The 19,885-nt window shown below is 47.7% G+C and overlaps 1 protein-coding gene across 1 annotated transcript in view; it reads left to right on the forward strand.

The window, feature by feature from the left end:
* Positions 1–19,885, forward strand: part of LOC142483857 (uncharacterized) — a 45,915-nt gene that overhangs the window by 16,360 nt on the left and 9,670 nt on the right. Inside the window, 4 exon segments of the mRNA XM_075583777.1 lie at positions 7,239–7,326; positions 8,363–8,424; positions 8,702–8,774; positions 16,433–18,133. Of these exon segments, the coding sequence (XP_075439892.1) occupies positions 16,540–18,133 (1,594 nt within the window). The 5' untranslated portion in view covers positions 7,239–7,326; positions 8,363–8,424; positions 8,702–8,774; positions 16,433–16,539.

Here is a 19,885-nt window from a genome sequence, read left to right on the forward strand (position 1 = left end):
CGAAAGAACTTGAGCATTACAGGGACTTAAATATTGTAGTAGCTGATGATTTTGTAGCAAAAGGAAAAAATTTACTATACCAAGACCTCCAAAAAAAATACAATATAACCAATCTTCCGATATTCGGATGTCTTCAGATTAGACATTTCTTACAAACAGTTGCGAAAAAGTCAGGATTTCAACCCCAAACACAATTTGAAAAATTATGCAGAAGAGGCTACTACAGTAGAGGTTTAATCTCAGAGATATATCTGGGAATGGCGAGAAAGGCGGCAAACTCCAACCACAACTACATGTTGAAATGGGCCGAAGAATTGAATGTTGAAATTGATAGGGATAACTGGGAGGATATCTGGGAAGCAGCATCTAAAACATCAATTTGTACAACCATTAAGGAAAACATATATAAAATTCTATTCCAATGGTACCTCATCCCGAATAGGTTGAGCCAGATTTTCCCCGGATCCCCGGATTTGTGCTGGAGGGGATGTGGACAAAGAGGAGACATGGCTCACATCTGGTGGACCTGCCCGAAGATCCAGGGGTTCTGGATCATGATCCAAACCATGATTCGAGACCACCTGGGGTGGAGGTGGAGGTGGACCCGCTGACCTTGCTCTTCTCGAGACCTACGGATGGCCTCCAACTTCAAATAAAGAGAATGATCTTGCATGTACTCACAGCAGCCCGCTGCACAATTGCAGCGGCCTGGAAAAAAAATGAATGCCCCTTCAAGACAAACTGTATTACGTAGAATCAAAGAAATTAGACTAATGGAACTCCTTACAGCACAACTTAATCAAAGAGTAGACCAATTCTACAAGGTCTGGGAGATTTGGCCAGAAGACTAAGAAAACCAAGAACTATAACCCACGGAAATACCCGAATAGGTTCTCTTATAATAGTAGGAGGGACGGAGAGGGGAGGGGAGAAAAACACTCTCCCCTCTCCCTAATCATACCTTGCCCAGACTTCCACAACCCTTCTCACCCTCTGCCCCCCCCCCCCTCTTCTCCCCACCTCTCTCTATTTCTCCCCCCTCTTCTATTCTTACGCTAACTTAAAAGAGATATCCTAGGAAGCGGCTGCTTCCTTATAAAGAAGCGGAAAGGGAACAACGTCAAATATAAAAGTTAGGCTATGTGTAAAACTATCTATTAATATGTATGTTTACGTAATTGTCACCAGCCTACCGGGTCTCATTGGTGACCCAATGCTTACCCTTATGTTTCCTTTTTCTTCCCAAAAGCTTGACTCACTGTATGTTGTATAACTCTTGAAAAAACAATAAAACATTTGAAACAAAAAAAGAAATCTGCTCAAATTGAAGTGGGGTGTAAATATGAAGTCCTTGTGGTTGATAATGCAGTTAGTAACTGTAATTAAACAGTGCCAGCTGATTCTCTTCCTATGGACCACCACCCTAGAGCTTGGTATATATGGTATCTCTAATCCAACTCCCACTAGCTCACCTCTATAATGTGGGAAGGAAATAAATCAAGTAACATAGTAGATGAGGTTGAAAAAAGACGTAGGTCCATCAAGTTCAAACTATGCTAAATTTAGACAACAGATACTTTATCCTATATCTATACTTACTTATTGATCCAGAGGAAGGCAAAAAAAACCCCCCAGAGTCATATCATCCAATGATATCTCATAAGGGGAAAAATAAATTCCTTCCTGACTCCAAGAATTGGCAATCAGATTAATCCCTGGTTCAACATCCTTCCCACGTTTACTTATTTGGTATATCCCTGTATACCTTTCCTTTCTAAAAAGATGTCCAACCTTTTTGTTGAACAAATCTATTGTATCTGCCATCACAGTCTCCATGGGTAATGAATTCCACATTTTAACTGCCCTTACTGTAAATAACCCTTTCCTTTGTTGCTGGTGAAATCTCCTTTCCTCCAACCTTAAGGGATGGCCCCGAGTCCTTTGTACTGCCCGTGGGATGAATAGTTCTTTTGAAAGCTCCTTGTATTGTCCCTGAATATATTTGTATATAGTTATCATATCCCCTCTTAGACGCCTCTTTTCTAATGTAAATATGTCTAATTTAGCTAGCTTCTCCTCATGAGTTAGATTGTCCATCCCCTTTATTAATTTGGTGGCTCTTCTTAAACGCCTCTTTTCTTTTTTTGTTTCAAATTTTTTATTAGGCAGTTATAACATTCAACATATTTTCTATTACAGTCCATTTGTGCCCTAACACAATTTTTAACATATGATAGAAAAGCCTCGACGTCCCCCTGTTCCTCCAGGGTCTGTCGGTGTGACGTGAGGATTGAAGCAGAGAGGGGGAGGGAAGAAGGGGGAAAGAGAGAGAAGAGAGAGGGGGGAGGGGGGGAGAGGTGTAGTTGTATTACTCCCTCGCCTTGGCGTGTTCACTTTGTTTCCTTTACTTGTTTTGGTTCCTTCCTCTATCATTATGTGGCATTTCTGTGCGTCAGGGCCATTTGAGTGAACCATGGGTCCCAAATATTGTAGAAGGTGGTAGTGGACCGTTTCAGAAATGCTGACAGTCTCTCCATTTCCTTTACCTCGTTAATTCTATTTATTACTGTCTGTTTGGAGGGGGGGGGGACACCTTCTTCCAGGCGGCTGCCACTGCACATCTAGCCGCAGTAAGAATGAAGGAGATCAATTTGCCTGTTGGTCGGTCCAGTGTTTCTAGGGGCCTGGCCAATAGGTAGGTCAGCGGTGCAATGGTATTGTGAGGTCTGTGACCTCTTTTATGAGGTTGTGTATAGTTTCCCAGTACTTCTGAATTTCTGGACATGACCACCAAATGTGAGCCATGTCCCCCTTTTGACCGCAGCCTCTCCAACACAGGTCGGAGGCCAGGGGATAGATTTGATTTATTTTGGCTGGGGTGAGATACCAGCGAAACAGTATTTTATATATATTTTCTTTTATTGTGGTACATATGGAAGTTCCTGAAGCTGGTTCCCAAATACTTTCCCAGTCCTCTCGGTCTATAACTATCTCCAATTCTGCTGCCCAATGCAGCATATAGTCGTGTGTGGGGGCTTCTGCACAAATTTGTGTTATGAGACCTTTCTGGTGGCCGTTCTCTCTGCAGAGCCGCTCAAAGCCAGTGAGAGGGGGAAATTCCAACGTTGGGGATAATGTTTGAGTAAAGTGCCGAATTTGTAGGTATTTGAAAACATTTAGCCCTACTATCTCATATTTGGTCTGTAAGTTTTGGTAGTTCAGGAACTCCCCGAAGCTCAATAGATCGGCAATTGCTCTAATATTTTTAGCTTTAAATTGATCAAATTGTCTGGGCTCACATCCAGGTGGGAATTTCGGATTTTTATGAATTGGTCCGAGTTGGGAATGGGGTGTCGTGAGCTTAAATTTATATTTGCATTTCGTCCAGGTCTCCCAAGTGTGTCTCATCGGGCCTAATTTAAATTTGCTGTTTAGCATGTCTTCCCTGCTCATGGACCAAAGGCAAGCTGGCAGCGAAGGCGTCCCAGCATAATGTGTCTCTATACCTAGCCAACAGTATTGTTTTGGGCTAGCGTTCCATACCACTGCCTGTCGTAGTTGAGCGGCCAGGTAGTATCTTGTTATGTCTGGAACTCCTAGTCCTCCTCTCCCCCTTGGGGCCAAGAGAACCGTTTTGGCGACTCTAGGCTTTTTGCCTTGCCAAATAAATTGGAAGATTAGTTTTTGAATGTTTTTTAATTCCGAGCCAGGGATGGGGACCGGGAGGGTCTGGAAGTAGTATAGTAATCTAGGGAGTATGTTCATTTTGACCGAGACCATTCTCCCGATCCATGATATCTGGTATCGTCCCCATTTATCTAAGTCTTGTTTAATTTTTTTGAACAGGGCCGGATAGTTATATTGGTATAGAGTTTGGTAGGTCCTCGATATCTTAACTCCCAAGTATTTGATACAAGAGGAGCTCCAACGGTAGTTAAAGTTTAATTTGAGGAGTTTCACCTCTGGCTCCGGCAGGCTTAGGTTCAGGACCTCCGATTTATCGTTATTAATCTTATATCCCGAGATTTTTCCAAAGTCCCGGAGTTCTTTTTGGAGGTTGGGCAGGGAGATTTGAGGTTTGGAAAGGGTTAAGATGACATCATCAGCGAATAGGGATATTTTGTGCTGCCTGTGTCCAATTTCTATTCCTTGGATGTCTCTATTGAGTCGTATTGCTGATGCCAGCGGTTCTATGGTTAATGCAAAGAGGAGAGGAGATAAGGGGCATCCCTGTCGAGTTCCATTTGTTATCTCGAACCTCTGGTTATTGCCCCCTGGTAGTTTTACCGTTGCTGATGGGTTTTGGTATAGTCTACGGACCCCCTCTAGATATGCGTCTTTAAAGCCGAATTTGCGCATAGTTTGGTCCAGGAATTGCCAGTTTATTCTATCGAACGCCTTCTCTGCGTCTAGGCTTAACAGAAGTGCTTTGGTCCCTGTGAGGTGTACATGTTCAATGATGTTGATTATCTTCCGAGTGTTATCTGAGGCTTGTCTGCCCGCAACAAATCCAACTTGATCGATATTAATTAGTCTCGGTAAGATGGGATTTAGTCTGTTTGCTAATATTTTACTATATAGTTTGAGATCACTGTTGAGGAGGGAGATTGGGCGATAGCTTCCACACTGCATCGGGTCTCTGCCTTCCTTATGTATAATGGCCAGATTGGCTAGAGACATTGACGTGGGAATTTGATTCCCTTCCATGAAGAAGTTGAATGTTTTTAGAAGATGCTTAGATAGTGTGGGCAAGAATCTCTTGTAGTAGACATTGGTGAAACCGTCAGGGCCAGGAGACTTAGTGATCTTTAATGATTTGACCGCCTCTTCCAGTTCATCTTTTGTAATCTCAGCATTGAGGACTGTGTTTTCCTCCTCTGTTAAAGTGGGGAATTGACATTTGTTCAAGTATTGTGTTATGGCCTCTACGGCTATTGGTGCGGGGCGGTCGTTTTTAGATCTTAAGTTATATAGCTCGGTAAAGTATTTTGTAAACTCCTCTGCTATTTTATTATCACTATATTGTATCTCACCAGACTTACTTTTGATAGCTGTTATTTGGGATCTTTTTTGCACCCCTCTTAGTTTACTTGCTAAGAGTCTGTCAGCCTTGTTTCCCTTGTCGTAATAGAGTTGATTTGTCCATTTGAGGGCCTTTTCCACATCCTCCAGCTGAATCTGCCTAAGTTTTGTTCTATCTGTTACCAGTGTTTTATATATTTTTGTGTGGGGTTAGCCTTATGGGCTTGTTCTATTGTTTTGATGCTATCTGTAAGTTCTTTAATTTGTATTAGGCGGGCTTTTTTCCTATGGGAGGCGATGGAAATAAATTTCCCTCTGATGTTTGCCTTATGGGCTTCCCATAGGATTGCTGGAGAGGAGACTGTTCCTGTGTTGAAAAAGAAATAGTCCTTAAGTGAGGTTCTAATTTCTCTTTCTATCTCCGGGTAGTTTAATAGTGAGTCGTTAAGTCTCCAGGAATAGCTTGTTGTTTTTTCAAAGGGGATTGATAGTGTCAAGGTGATTGGGGCGTGATCTGACCAGGTGATTGAGCCAATGTCTGATTCAATGGCTGCCGCCATCACGCTTTTTGTGGTCAAGAAATAGTCTATTCGAGAGTAAGTCTGGTGAGGTGCTGAGTAAAAGGTATAGTCTCTCTGGCCTTGATGTTGGGATCTCCAAACGTCCACTAGTGAGAACTCGTTTAGAATTCCCCTAAACCTTTTCCCCTTGATTTGGGAGTAGGTTGTACGGGAGGGACCCATTGTGGTTGATCTATCCTCGGTAGGGTTTAAGACCATATTTAGGTCTCCCCCTACTATCATCGATGATAGATATCCCGGGTCTTCGCCCTCAAGAACAGTTTGGAGAAATTCTGTTTGGTTTTCGTTTGGGGCGTATACATTGATCAGGGCAATTGTCGAGCCCGCTAGGGAGCCATATACCACAAGGAATCTACCCTCTGGGTCCACTGTTGTTTTGACATGATTGAATGGGGTGCCTTGTCTGATTAGGATAGCCACACCCCTTTTCTTACTACTAAATGAAGCAAAAAAGCTTGTTGGGAACATTTTTTTGAATAAATTTGGGGGGTCTTGGGAAGTGAAGTGTGTCTCCTGTAAGAATATAATGTCCCCCCTGATTTTTTCATGTCCTGGAGGGCTAATCTCCGCTTTCTGTTGTTTTGTAGCCCTTTGACGTTTAACGACCTCACTTTAATAGGGGCTGTAGTTGTAATTTTAATTTTTTTATTTTTGTGACTCGGGGTCTCGCCTTTCCCACTAGAGGAGACCTTGCTCTTATTTCTTGGGGGTATGACATACTTTTGTCTGTGTACTCGTTGGATGGGAGGTGTTACTTCTTTGTTAGCCTTTTGAGGCTTGCATTTGAACTGCCAAGGAGAGGGGGGGCAGGGGAGGGGGGGAGTAGATCTGCTGGGACAGGGTCAGCAGATGGAGAAGTAGTAGGATTAGGCCTTGTGCAGGTCCTAAAGTGGTATTGCCGGGTCTTATGGTGACCGGCATTCGGGCAAATTTGCCCGTTCTGGGGTGGGTCCGGAGCCTGAGGCCGGAGTGCAACAGGGAGGTCCTGGCCCTCTGTTGCGTGTGATGCCCTTCGTCCTCCCGACCCTTTGTTGTGGAAGTACGTGCTGGGGGGGGGGGGTGGGATGGGGAGGGAAGTGCGGGGGGAGAGGGAGCAGGGGAGGGATATGGAGGAGGGGGAGGGTAAGGAAATGGGGACAGGGGGAGGGGGGGGAATGACGGGTCGGGGGAGGGAGGGGAGCTCTTAGCAAGATTGGTTTCTTACGTGGAGCATAGTCCAACGGGGGGTGGGTGGGGATGTACATAATGTGTCAGTTGTGGGATTTATCCCTTTTTTGGTTGGATTATTTCCTTCTATTGCTGGGTATCATCTTGCTGTAAGGGGCGGGGGAGGGGGGGTGGCAGTGAGGGGGGGGGTGGTTCTGTGTGGGAGGGGGGAGCGGAGAGGAGGAAGGGGGGGGTAGCGCAGCGAGAGGGGGCTAGGGAGATGGTAGGTTGGGGAGGGAGCGGGGGGCGAGGAGGGTGGGGGGAGGTAGGTATCCTTGGTTGATCGGGTATCGACCAGTGTTCACATTTGCTACACCTTTTGTGGGTATATGGAGTTCGAAGCATATTATACATTCATTATTACGTTTGTTATACGGTATTACATGCTACTTAGTAGTTGCGTTTTTTTTTTTTTTCCCCATCGCGCAGTGACGGCATCTGGCTCTCACATTTTGTTCTTCAGTTTGGTGGTGTGACTACGAGCACAGTATCCCTGAGATCATTGCCGTGTGGACTGGTGAGGAGGGGATTGGGGGGGGAGGGGGAGGGAGGGGAATGTCTCCGCAGGGTGTATAGGGGGAGGCGGGGAGGAGAGGGGGGGTGTCTCTCCCGTCTGGGTAGGTTTCGGATAGTGCATGTGTTTGTTACATCATTATAGGAACAGAGGTTCTCACACATGTTACACATTTGGCGTAGTGATTTTCAATCGACCTTACACATTTCATGGTGGGTGTCTTGTTCACATATAGTCCCTACATTTGGCTATGTATTTTATTTCTGTTCTCGGTTTGCCTGTAAATGTGGTGGAGCAGCTGGGATCATTGCCGTGTAGGTTGGGGGGAGGGGAGTAGGTAGGGGGTAAGGGAGGGAGGGGGGGGGGGTCTCCCGTTTGGGCAGGTGTCAGGCGATGCATTCGTTTATGTCAACATTGCGGATGCGTAGGGTCTAACACATATTATACCTGCATTAATATGGCCGGAACCCTTGGTTGGTCAGGTATCAACCGGTGTTTACATTTGCCCCACCTCTTGTGGGTGTATGGAGACCGGAGCATATCATTCTTTCATTATTACATTTGTTACACGGTGTTACATGGTGAGAAGGGGATTGGGGGGGGAGGGGAGGGGGGGAGTGGAGGGGGTTAGAGGGGCGAACGGGGGGGAGGGGAGGGGTAGGGAGCGGGGGGGGGGGAGGGGAATGTCTCCTCCAGGTGGGGGGGAGGCGGGGAGAAGATGGGGGGGGGAGTCTCCCGTCTGGTTAGGCTTCAGTTAGTGCATGTGTTCGTTACATCGTTGTGGGTACATTGGTTCACATACATGTTATACATTTGGCATTGCGATTTACATTTGACGCTACACAGGGGGTGCGCGGTCTCCCGTTTGGGTAGGTGCCTGACGGTGAGTTCGTTAGTGTATACATTACGGGTACATGGATTCTAATACACATCATACCTACATCAACATGTTTTTTATCAGGTATTACGTGACCCGTATTGGGTGTGTCTGTCACGTGTAATTCCTACGTTAAATCATTTATCTCATCTCCGTCTTCAGTTTATCGGTTGGTATTGAAGGCAAGCCCTGGGTTCGGTGGTTCTTGCAGCGCTTCCGTGCAGGTTAGTAAGAGGGGGATAGGGAGGGGGCGAGGGAGTAAGGGGGCAGGGAAGGGGGGGGGTTGTAGGTGGTGGGGGGGGGGAGGGAAATGTGGGGGGCTAGGTGGGAAGGACGGGTACAGGGGGGGAAGGGTAGGGGTAGGGAAGGGGGTGCATTTTTATAAACTCCTAACAACTTTAAACTTTTCGGGATGGGGATAGCTAGTGTCACTTTCGCTCCCTTTTTTTTTTTTTCCCCCTCGGTCCTTGCACACAGTTTATTAGCGTTTGTTATTTTTAGGGGCTCTGAGGACTCAGAGACTGCTTGTGTGCGGGGGACTGTTCCAAGGACCGCAGATGTCACGTTTATATAGGTAACGTACTTACATTTTCGGAGGGACCGATCTCATACCTGGTGTGGGCAGGTGTGACAGCCTTATATAGGACTATTTGTCTCGTGTCGTCTGCTGCAGCTACTTGTGGGGTGATGAGGGGGGGGGCAGCATATGCAGAGGGGGCCATGGGGTCCCCCATCGATCACCGCTCCTTATGTGAGTCTCTCACACCTCCCCCCTCCCTCAGCAGTCAACCCCCCCTCCCCTCCCAAAAAAGAGGCCGCTCTTCTGTGAATCTGCATGGAAGCTTGGCGTCGGTCTTGTCGGCTGGCTCCTCTGGGGCGGATGGTCCGTGCCTCGTAGTGGTCATTCCAGTATGGCAGGCGGCTTCCGATGTCTGCTGCAGCAGGTAGGTGTGTTTTCTCCCTCTGTCGTGTTCCATGTTATCCTCGTTACATCAGGCGGCATAGAAGTCGGTATGTCTTGTGGATAGGTATCTTGCTGGATCTTCTTGGGGTGCTTGTGTGACACTTTGACGCTAAAACTGGGGACAAAAAGTTCGCGTTTTTATTTCCTTTGTTTTTGTCCTGCGAGGCGTTCTGAGGCCCTCACCAAGGGACCCTCACTCTCCGGTCCTTGAGAGTTGGGTGGGTCGGAATTCCACGATGGAGGGGGGGACAGGCCCACTGCTTTCGCCAGTCTGGACATCTCTGCAGGGTGTCTGACGACATGTGTCTTCCCATTTCTGACGACTATTAATTTAAATGGGAATCCCCACTTGTACTTAATCCCGTTGTCTCTGAGGAGTACGGTCAGTGGTTTTAATTCCATCCGTTTGTTGATCATCTGTCTTGCTAAATCGTTATAGATTTGCAGGTGGTCATCCTGGTATGTGAGTGGATCCTTTTTCCTGCAGGCTGCCATTAGCTTCTCTTTTGTGGTATAATGATGTAACCGGACTATAATGTCCCTGGTTTTGTTTGGGTCATCCGATCTTGGCCCGAGGGCCCGATGGGCTCTGTCCATTTCAAAGTCCTTTTTATCTAGGTCCTCACACAGCGAGGAGAAGAGTCCTAGGAGATACGGCTGTAGTTGTTCTGGTTGGATCGCCTCTGGTATTCCGCGGATCCGCAGGTTCTGCCTTCTCTCGCGGTTCTCCTGGTCCTCTAGGTTGTCTTTTAAACAGCTAATTTCCATTCCAAGCCGGAAGATTTCATCATCTGCGGCTGTTTGTGCCTGGAGTGACTCTTCCATTTTTGTCTCTAGCGCTGTTGTCCGTTCAGTGAGGCCTGTAATATCTTGCCGCAATTCTGTCACTGCGGCCTTCAGGTCCTTTTGTATGGAAATGTGCAGTTTATCTAGCATGCCCGTCATCAATTCCTGCATGAATTCTCTGGTGAGTGTTGCCTCCGGGCTTTGTGCGTGCTCCCCTTGGTCTCTCGTTGCGGCCTGCTGCTTGGAGCCTCGTGTGTTCGCTGATCCGGCGACATCTTGGATTCTTGGGGTGAGATCCGAGCTCCGTTGCGTCGGCGTAAAGAAGTTTTTGGCTCCCTGGCCGGTCGGCGCTTTTTGTTTAGAGGCCATAGCGGGGCTTTTATCTTGTTAGGAGTGATGTTTTTTGGGGTCGGGGGTTGGGGTGAAGGGCGTTTGTGTGGTGGTTTATACGCGAGGGTCGGCGGAGCTCAGCTCTCACACGTCCATCTTCTCTGGCGTCCTGGACACGCCCCCTAGATGCCTCTTTTCTAATGTAAATATGTCTAATTTAGCTAGCCTCTCCTCATAAGTTAGATTGTCCATCCCCTTTATTAATTTGGTGGATCTTCTTTGCACTCTCTAGTTCCATAATTTTTTTTCTTAGGATTGGTGCCCAAAATTGTACTCCATATTCAAGGTGTGGTCTTACTAATGCTTTGTAAAGGGGCATAATTATGTTTTCTTCCCTTCCATCCATTGCCCGTTTAATGCAAGTAAGATCTTGTTTGCCTTTTCAGCTACTGCATGACTTTGGGCACTATTGCTAAGCCTGCTATCTACAAGCACTCCTCAATCCTTCTCCATCAAGGATTCCCCCAATGTATCCCCATTTAATTTGCAAGTTACCTTTTTATTCTTGCATCCCAAATGCATAACTTTACATTTATCTGTATTAAACCTCATCTGAAATGTACCTGCCCACGTTTCCAGTCTCTCCAAATCCTTCTGAAGAGAAATTACATCCTGCTCTGATTCTACTACCTTACACAATTTAGTATCATCAGCAAAGATGGAGACTTTGCTTTCGATGCCAACCTCAAGGTCATTAATAAACAAGTTAAAAAGCAGGGGTCCCAGTACCGATCCCTGAGGTACTCCACTCACGACTTTAGCCCAACCTGAAAAAGTTCCATTTATGACAACCCTCTGTTGTCTGTCCTTTAACCAGTTTTCAATCCAGGTACATGTCCAATGTGCAGGTGTTCAATGTGCATGTCCAATGTTCAATCCAGGTGCTGAGTCCAATATTCTTTAATTTGTACACCAACCTCTTGTGTGAAACCGTATCAAAAGCCTTTGCAAAATTTAAGTAGACCACATCAACTGCATTACGCTGGTCTAAATTCCTACTTATTTCCTCAAAGAAACAAATAAGGTTAGTTTGGCATGATGTATCCTTCATAAATCCATGCTGACTATTACTAGAGACGGCTGCCAGCCACTGGTGGCCCATGGCGTCCAGTTTGTCGGACGTCAAGATGTATGTCAACGGGTTGTTGTCCATGCGTACTTCGATGGCATCTCCATACAAGTTGTCAGGAAGTTTGTCAACTATCGCCAACTTGAGAGCGAGGAATTCCACCATGTGGACGGGGTAATTTTGCTCACTGAGGGTCACATAAGCCACGGAGTGAAGACCAGTAGGATATTTTTTGTGCAACACCGCTCCCAGCCCATTGAAGCTTGCGTCCACATGTAGAATATATGGCTGCTCGGGATCGGCGTAAGCCAAGACGGGGGCTTTAGTGAGGCTCTTTTTGAGGCCTACGAACGCCTTTTCGCAGGCGGACATCCACTTGTCTTCGAAGGGGAGCCGCGCGGATGTGGACTTCTGGCGAGAGTTTTCTGGGTAGATCTTGAGAAGTTATTGAGGACCTTTGTCTTACTAGAATATCCTTCTACGAAGCGGCGATAGTACCCGCAGAATCCTAAGAAGGAGCGTAGCTCCATTACGTTTTCTGATCTCGGCCAGTTCACCATGGCTTCGACCTTAGTGGGGTCGGTAGCTATCCCATCTGCGGACACTGAGGGCCTCATGCACTAAAGTCCAATAGAAAAAATCGCCAGAGTTTTTAAATCGCCATTTTTGGCGGGGTTGATATCACGGTATGCAGAAAGCCTCGAATACCAGTGATAGCAACATTTTCAAAAATGGCGAGTTGCCGGTGCCGAGATGATCTGCCCTCTGCGAAAAAAGGGTCACCCGGCGAGTTCTATCTGCTGCAGAGAGAGTGAGACGCCTCTCTCTCTGCGCAAATCTCACCTAAAAAAAATCTTTTTTTACATTTTCATTTTATTACTTGTATAGATGAGCAGGGGGTCCCTGGAGCAGAACCGCATTGATTTGAGGTCCGGGACCCCCTGCTTCCCGAGATACAGGCCCCGTTATGGGGTGCCGGTATCTCCTATGCATTGAAATGTCCCGATCACGTGACGCGGGACATTTACATGCATAGGAGATACTGGCACCCCATATAGGGGCCTGTATCTCAGGAAGCAGGGGGTCCGTGGACCTGAAAACAACGCGGTTCTGCTCCGGAGACCCCCTGCTACAATACACTAGTAATAAAATGTCAATTAAAATCTGTAATAACCACCAAAACACAACCCACCCCCTGTACACACAGGATTAATGCCACAGGCCGGTGGGGGTCCCTGGGTGTCCGCAGCCCCCACAGTGCACCCCGGGGGGTACCCACTGGTGTCTGGGGGCTCTCAGGTGGCCCCTGCTAGGCTCCGTGGGCCTCCAGGTGGTCCCCAATTGGGTCCACGGATGGTCTGGTGTCTGGGGGTCCCCGGGTCATCCTCACAGGTGCCTGGGGGTCCTCAAGTTGTCCCCTCATTTGTCTGGGTGCCCTCGGGTAGTCCCCACAGGGGTCTCGGGGCCCTCAGGTGGTTCCAACAGGGGTCTCGGGACCCTCGGGTGTTCCCACAGATGTCTAGGGGCGCCATAGGGTTCCCCAGTTTCTCCCTGCAGGTGGCCGTGGATCCTCAGGTGGTTCCTGTGGGTGTCTGGGGGTCTTCGGTGGTCCCCGTGGGCAGCCGGGCGGCCTCGCGTAGTCCTTGTGGGTCCCCGCTGGCCTGCGGTACCATTCCTGTATTTAAATTTTTTTAAAATGGCCTACATTTCAATAAATACACCTCTTTTCCCCCCGCCCCCCCCCCCCCCCCCCCCACCAAATACATACAGTACAGTAATGGGCAAAAAAACTATTATCCAGGTATGGAAAATAGATTATTTGCCCATTATTAAACACAACATTAGCAAGCCAGCATAAATAAAGTAAATAAAAAACGTTCTACTTACCCCTGCCAATATGAAGGGCATCCTCGTCAGCTTACTGCAGGTCCATCTCCTCCGTTGCCATAAAGAATACAATCTAATGGCCCCTAAACCCCTAATTACCTTAGCGGTTAATAACCACTATAGTAATTAAGGGGTTACGCCACCCTGCCCCGCTACCCACTTGGAAGGCCTAACCAACCACCCCGGACCCCCTATACCCACCCTGTACCCATTGAGTGCCATAGTGGTACCTCATACCCATATAATATGGGCATGATACGCCACTATAGCACTCAATGGGCACCCTAATCAAAATACGTGAATGCCCAAAAGACACAATAATAAAACTTACAGTAACACCTAAACACCCCAATTCAATAAATAAAAATACTAGCCAACAAATGCAATTAATAAAAGCACTAACCAACAAAACAATGAATTAATTGAACCAGTAACCAGCAAAGCAATTAATTAATAAAACAATTAGGCAACACAACACTGAATTAATTGAACCAGTAACCAACAAAGTAATTAATTATGAAAACAACTCACAGCTAAACACTACTTAGTATGTGGATATGCTTGACATGTTTTTTTACACAGTTTTTTAGATCAACTTTTTGTCTGAACCCCTTTTGGTTTATCCCCTTTAAGAGATTTAGTGCTCCGGGTTTGCTTTGAACATCCTGCAGTTTCAGTATTAACTATAATAATGGGAGTCCGTAGCCCTTATAGGTATATACTACCAGGTCTTTATATTCTACTGAATAGGAAATTACCTCCAAGAGACTCTGTTGAACATCAGTATATGTTTTCCATCAGGGTCAGCAATTAATTCACTGCTATATTATTTTAGAGTATATGTTTATAAGTACTGTAATGTGTTGTTCATTGGGATTGGCCATGGATCTATTAACACCACTCCTGTTTTCATTATTTTTTATTAATTACCAATAAAAGGTTTTATTGTATCTACTTGTAACTAGCTGAGAGACTCGGCGCTGCCCGGGACCAAAACCTCCCGCTCCTTCCTCTCGCCGACCCCTCCCACCCCCCCTCCCCCACCCATTCCCCTCGTCTCTCCGCCTCCCCCCACCCATGCGCAGCTTCTGTCCTTCCCCCCCTGCGCAGGTCCGGTCCTCCCCCCCCCACCTGAGCTGCTCCGGTCCTCCCCCCCCGCGCTGCTCCGGTCCTCCCCCCCGCGCAGCACAGAGTGCCACACACACACAAACCCAGTGAGACACACACAGTGTCAGACACATACACACACACAGTGTCAGACAAATACACACACACAGTGTCAGACACATACACACACACAGTGTCACACACACACACAGTGTCACACACACACACACAGTGTCACACACACACACACACACACACACACAGTGTCACACACACACACATACACACAGTGTCATACACACACACAGTGTCACACACACACACACACATACACACAGTGTCACACACACACAAATGTCCTCGGGCACCCACAACAACTGCAGTGAGGACCCGCCCGTTCCCCCCACCGGCGGACACCAGCCACCTCCGTTCTGTCTCTGCGCTCCCACCGGTCCAGAATGCGCCTCTCCTGTGCGGGCGCTCTGACCGGTTCGTGTGGGGGCGGAGCATGCAGCGCAGGCCGCCGAGCGCACGGCAACCCGTAATGGGCGCGAGCCGGCGTCGGGAGGAGGCTGAAGTGCCTGATGAGTGGGAGCAGCCGCAGGCTGGAGCCGCAGCTTGCGCGCACCGCCAGGCTGGAGCTGCAGCAACGCGCATGTGACGGGGGCACCGGGGAAAGGGGTGGGGGGCAGGGCCCGGGGTGGACCGACACAGTGGGCAATAGGGGGGGGGGTGACACCCGGGGGGCATGGGGGTGCGCGGCACGTGGAGGTGATACCCGGGGGCCTCAGCGGGACACAGAGTGGTGTGACCGGGGGGAGGGGGGTTGGTGGTGGGGGAGAGGTGAGGCCGGCGCCGAGGAGTGGTAGTGGTGTGACCGGGGGGAGGGGAGTTGGTGGTGGGGGAGAGGTGAGGCCAGCGCCGAGGAGTGGCGAGTGGTAGTGGTGTGACCGGGGGGAGGGGAGTTGGTGGTGGGGGAGAGGTGAGGCCGGCGCCGAGGAGCGGCGGGTGGTAGTGGTGTGGATGGTCCTGCTAAGTGAAATTCCTAATCCAAGTGAGGGCAAGAGGTGCAATGTGAGGGGTGGGGTGAGGGGGGCGGGGGCTGCATCCGTGGCCAGTGACACAGGGAACACAGGGCCAATCACGCAGGGAGAAGACATACACACACAAACATTATTTCAGACTTATAGATATAGATGTGTTGTTCATTGGGATTGGCCATGGATCTATTAACATTACTCCTGTTTTCATTATTTTTTATTAATTGCCAATAAAAAGTTTTATTGTATTTAACTCATTACATAACACTGTGAGGGCATTAGAAAGGGATTCTTTCCCCCCTTTTTTTAATGTAACAACGGATTTGACAAGATTTCTGCCACTTTAATTGGAGTTTTCCAGCAAGTGAGATTTCTTTTTAAATCTTTAAATACTTTGATTCACTTTAAATGTATGATCCACTACATCTGCTCTCCCGGCCCTAAGGCTGGGGCCATAGAGGGGGTAGCAGGGCTGAGGCTGAGGCTCGCCTGCTGAAATCTGCGTGATTTCATGCCCATGCAGGCGAGCCAGCGGGCGCGATCGGGAGGCGGGGGGAGACTGAGGGAGGCGGGGCAGTGACGTTGCTGGACCAATCGCCTGCGACGCGTCAACGTCACGGCGCCGTGACGTTGACACTGCTCCGCGCTGATTGGATGTTTTCAGCCGACAGCGCTCTGAAAAACAGTTTGGCTGTCGGCTGAAAAATCCAGCGCCTCAGCACGCCTGCGGACGCTCACGTGAGCCCCTCTAAAGACATCCTCATGGAGGATGCAGGGGCTCAGCGCGGAGCGTCCGGACGGCTCAGCACGTACGTGCCTTCTATGGACTCAGCCTAATGCTGCACATGTTGTGCTAAACCCTTCCTTTGTACAATGTACATCTACAGTTTACTTCCATCCTGAACTGTTTGTGATATTCCAACGTACCTCTCCTGCATGGCCTTCTGTAAGACAGTTTGTGTAACTGTGACTTTTTTTGTCTCATCTAGTACAAAGTCGAGCACCAATAATCCATCCATGCCAAGACTGCAAGGTTGCTTTTAGCAGCTAGGATTACCTCCTCAAACATCTGAAATTCAAACACCCAAATTAGTATATGGAAAAGATGAGGACAGAACAATCTTGCAACATTCCAATGATGAATATGACAGAAAATGCAACTTTCACCCAGTCAAGGCAATTAATAAACAATGTAACTGCTTCTTATTCAAAAGAAGGTATATTAGAAGGTGCCACCGGAAAATATCTTGGAGAAAGTGGGAAGAATCTGACTTGGTTGTCAGACCAGAACCTACACAAGCGGACACAGACCGGGGAGAGACCCCATGTATGTGGAGAATGTGTGAAGGGATTTAATCAGTTATCCAGCCTGAACACACACAAAAGGACGCACACAGGAGAGAGACTGCATGTATGTAGGGAATGTGGGAAGGGATTTAATCAGTTATCCAGCCTGAATACACACATGAGGACACACACAGGGGAGAAACCGCATGTATGTGGGGAATGTGGGAAGGGATTTAGTGTGTTAACCAACCTGAACACACACATGAGGACACACACAGGGGAGAGACCGCATGTATGTGGGGAATGTGGGAAGGGATTTAGTGTGTTATCTAACCTGAACACACACAAGAGGACACACAAATGTGAGAGACTGCATGTATGTGGGGAATGTGGGAAGGGATTTAATCAGTTATCACAGCTGAACATACATATGAGGACGCACACAGGGGAGAGACCGCATGTATGTGGAGAATGTGGGAAGGGATTTAGTGTGTTAACTAACCTGAACACACACATGAGGACACACACAGGGGAGAGACCGCATGTATGTGGGGAATGTGGGAAGGGATTTAGTGTGTTATCCAGCCTGAACACACACATGAGGACACACACAGGGGAGAGACCGCATGTATGTGCGGAATGTGGGAAGGGATTTAGTCGGTTATCACACCTGAACATACATATTAGGACGCACACAGGGGAGAAACCATATGTATGTGGGGAATGTGGGAAGGGATTTAGTGTGTTATTAAGCCTGAGCACACACAAAAGGACGCACACAGGAGAGAGACCGCATGTATGTAGGGAATGTGGGAAGGGATTTAGTGTGTTATTCAGCCTGAACACACACATGAGGACACACACAGGGGAGAGACCGCATGTATGTGGGGAATGTGGGAAGGGATTTAGTGTGTTAACCCACCTGAACACACACATAAGGACACACACAGGGGAGAGACCATATGTATGTGGGGAATGTGGGAAGGGATTTAGTCGGTTATCCCACCTGAACTCACACATGAGGACACACACAGGGGAGAGGCCACATGTATGTGGGGAATGTGGGAAGGGATTTAGTCGGTTATCAAGCCTGGATACACACGAGAGGACACACACAGGGGAGAGACCGCATGTATGTGGGGAATGTGGGAAGGGATTTATTCAGTTATCCCACCTGACCACACACAAGAGGGCACACACAGGAGAGAGACCGCATGTATGTGGGGAGTGTGGGAAGGGATTTATTGACTTATCAAGCCTAATCAGACACAAGAGGACACACACAGGGGAGAGACCGCATGTATGTGGGGAATGTGGGAAGGGATTTAGTCAGTTGTCTAGCCTGATGAGACACCAGAGGACACACACAGGGGAGAGACCTATCTCTAAAGCCAGGCATGTTTAGGGATAACCAGCGACTAACACGCTCACATTTAAGTGCACAGGTGTGTCTGTGTTACACTGAATCACAATGCAAAGTGACTTAATGGTGCATAAAACGAGCATTTTAAAGGATAAAGGTATCACTTATAACTTTTAAGTTATAACAGGTTATTTGTATCATTCTTATATTTAAAGGAAAATGTTCTTGTTTTATATTTCCATGTTGTTAGTTCTAATAATATGTGCGTTCCCCGTTATGCTGAAGTGGTCTGTAGGCTCACTTAGCTGTGAATCTGAATAGTTTCGCTGCTACTAATTGGCCACCGGTGTTCGCTCGCAGATGCGACCGAATGCGAATGCCACACCTGGAATCAACTTTTACCTGCTTAATTGATGATGAAATAACGAAGGAATAGCCCATACCTGTCCATGAAACAGCTTTTGAGTCAATTGTCCAATTACTTTTGGTCCCTTGAAAAAGAGGGGGCTACATATTAAAGAGATGTAATTCCTAAACCCTTCTTCCAATTTGGATGTGAATACCTTTAAATTAAAGCTGATAGACTGCACTTTAAGCCCATATTCATTATTTAACTGTAACGTGAATTTATTTTGGTACACAGCCGAAATAACAAAACTTGTATCATTGTCCAATTATTTCCGGACCTAACTGTATAATAAGGATGCCAAAAAATAAAATAGATCCTGAACAAGCACTAATACAAAGTGATCCGGTTCTAAGAGGTTCAGTTCCAGACCATCCAAACTATCCCCAAGTGCTTTGACCCGCGAAAAGTAAAAGGTAATTGGCTCAATAAAATCCAGGTGTTCTATGGTTGCTTTAGCTGCAAAGCGTGTCAATTTAAATCCACAGAAAAAATGAATTTCAAAAGTCTAATGTTACAGGAGAAATCTTCCAAATAGGTATGCATATATTATATTATATATATATATATATATATATATATATATATATATATATATGTATATAGCACAACAAAGAATTATCCTTATATTAATGCACACGGCATACCAAGAATAAAGTTGTAAATGCAAAATGTATTATTGTAAAATTAAAAACAGGGGAGAGAAATATAAAAGAGGAGGAGGACTCACAACTGACAATACAAATATACCATGAGGACAAAGGCACATAAAATGGTCAAAAGAATCACCAATGGCTGATACAATAAACAGCACAATGGGTATTGAAACGTAAGGGCTGGGACCCGCTGCGCCCGGCGGCGCGGGAGGCCGCGTGAGCGTTCCCCACCAGCAGGGGAATCCTCCCGAGCCGGTCCCAGTCCCCCCTCGCTGCACGGCTCACTACGCACTGTGACGTGTCAGCTGCCAGGGGATGCAAGAAAATTGTGATCCCGAGTGGTGACGCATCATGTGGTGCGCTGATGAGCCAATCACGGTGAAGCCGGGAGCGGGAGCTGTCAGGCAGCTTCCTACACAAGTGTGTGTGTGTGTGTAGGGCATTTGTGAGGGAAGGGGGAGGGAGCTGCTTACCTTACAGCAGCACCCTCCTGTTCGGCAGCCCGAGCTCGTGGAGGGAGGGGGGGAGTAGCGGGTCCCTCCGCTCAAGCCATGCCCCGCCCCACTTCCGCCCCGCTCCCTACAGACCGCATATCGTGGTCTGTGTCTGTCAGCGCGCCGCCTGTCTGCAGTGCGGGCTCGCTGACTGAGGGAGCGGGCCTTAGCCTAAGAGTTGGTAGCTGTAACGCCTGTATGCTCGCAGACCTGGCCAGTCCCCAGTACTGAGGTGG

This window comes from Ascaphus truei, unplaced genomic scaffold (genome assembly GCF_040206685.1).
Source record: "Ascaphus truei isolate aAscTru1 unplaced genomic scaffold, aAscTru1.hap1 HAP1_SCAFFOLD_372, whole genome shotgun sequence".
NCBI classification, from domain to species: domain Eukaryota; kingdom Metazoa; phylum Chordata; class Amphibia; order Anura; family Ascaphidae; genus Ascaphus; species Ascaphus truei.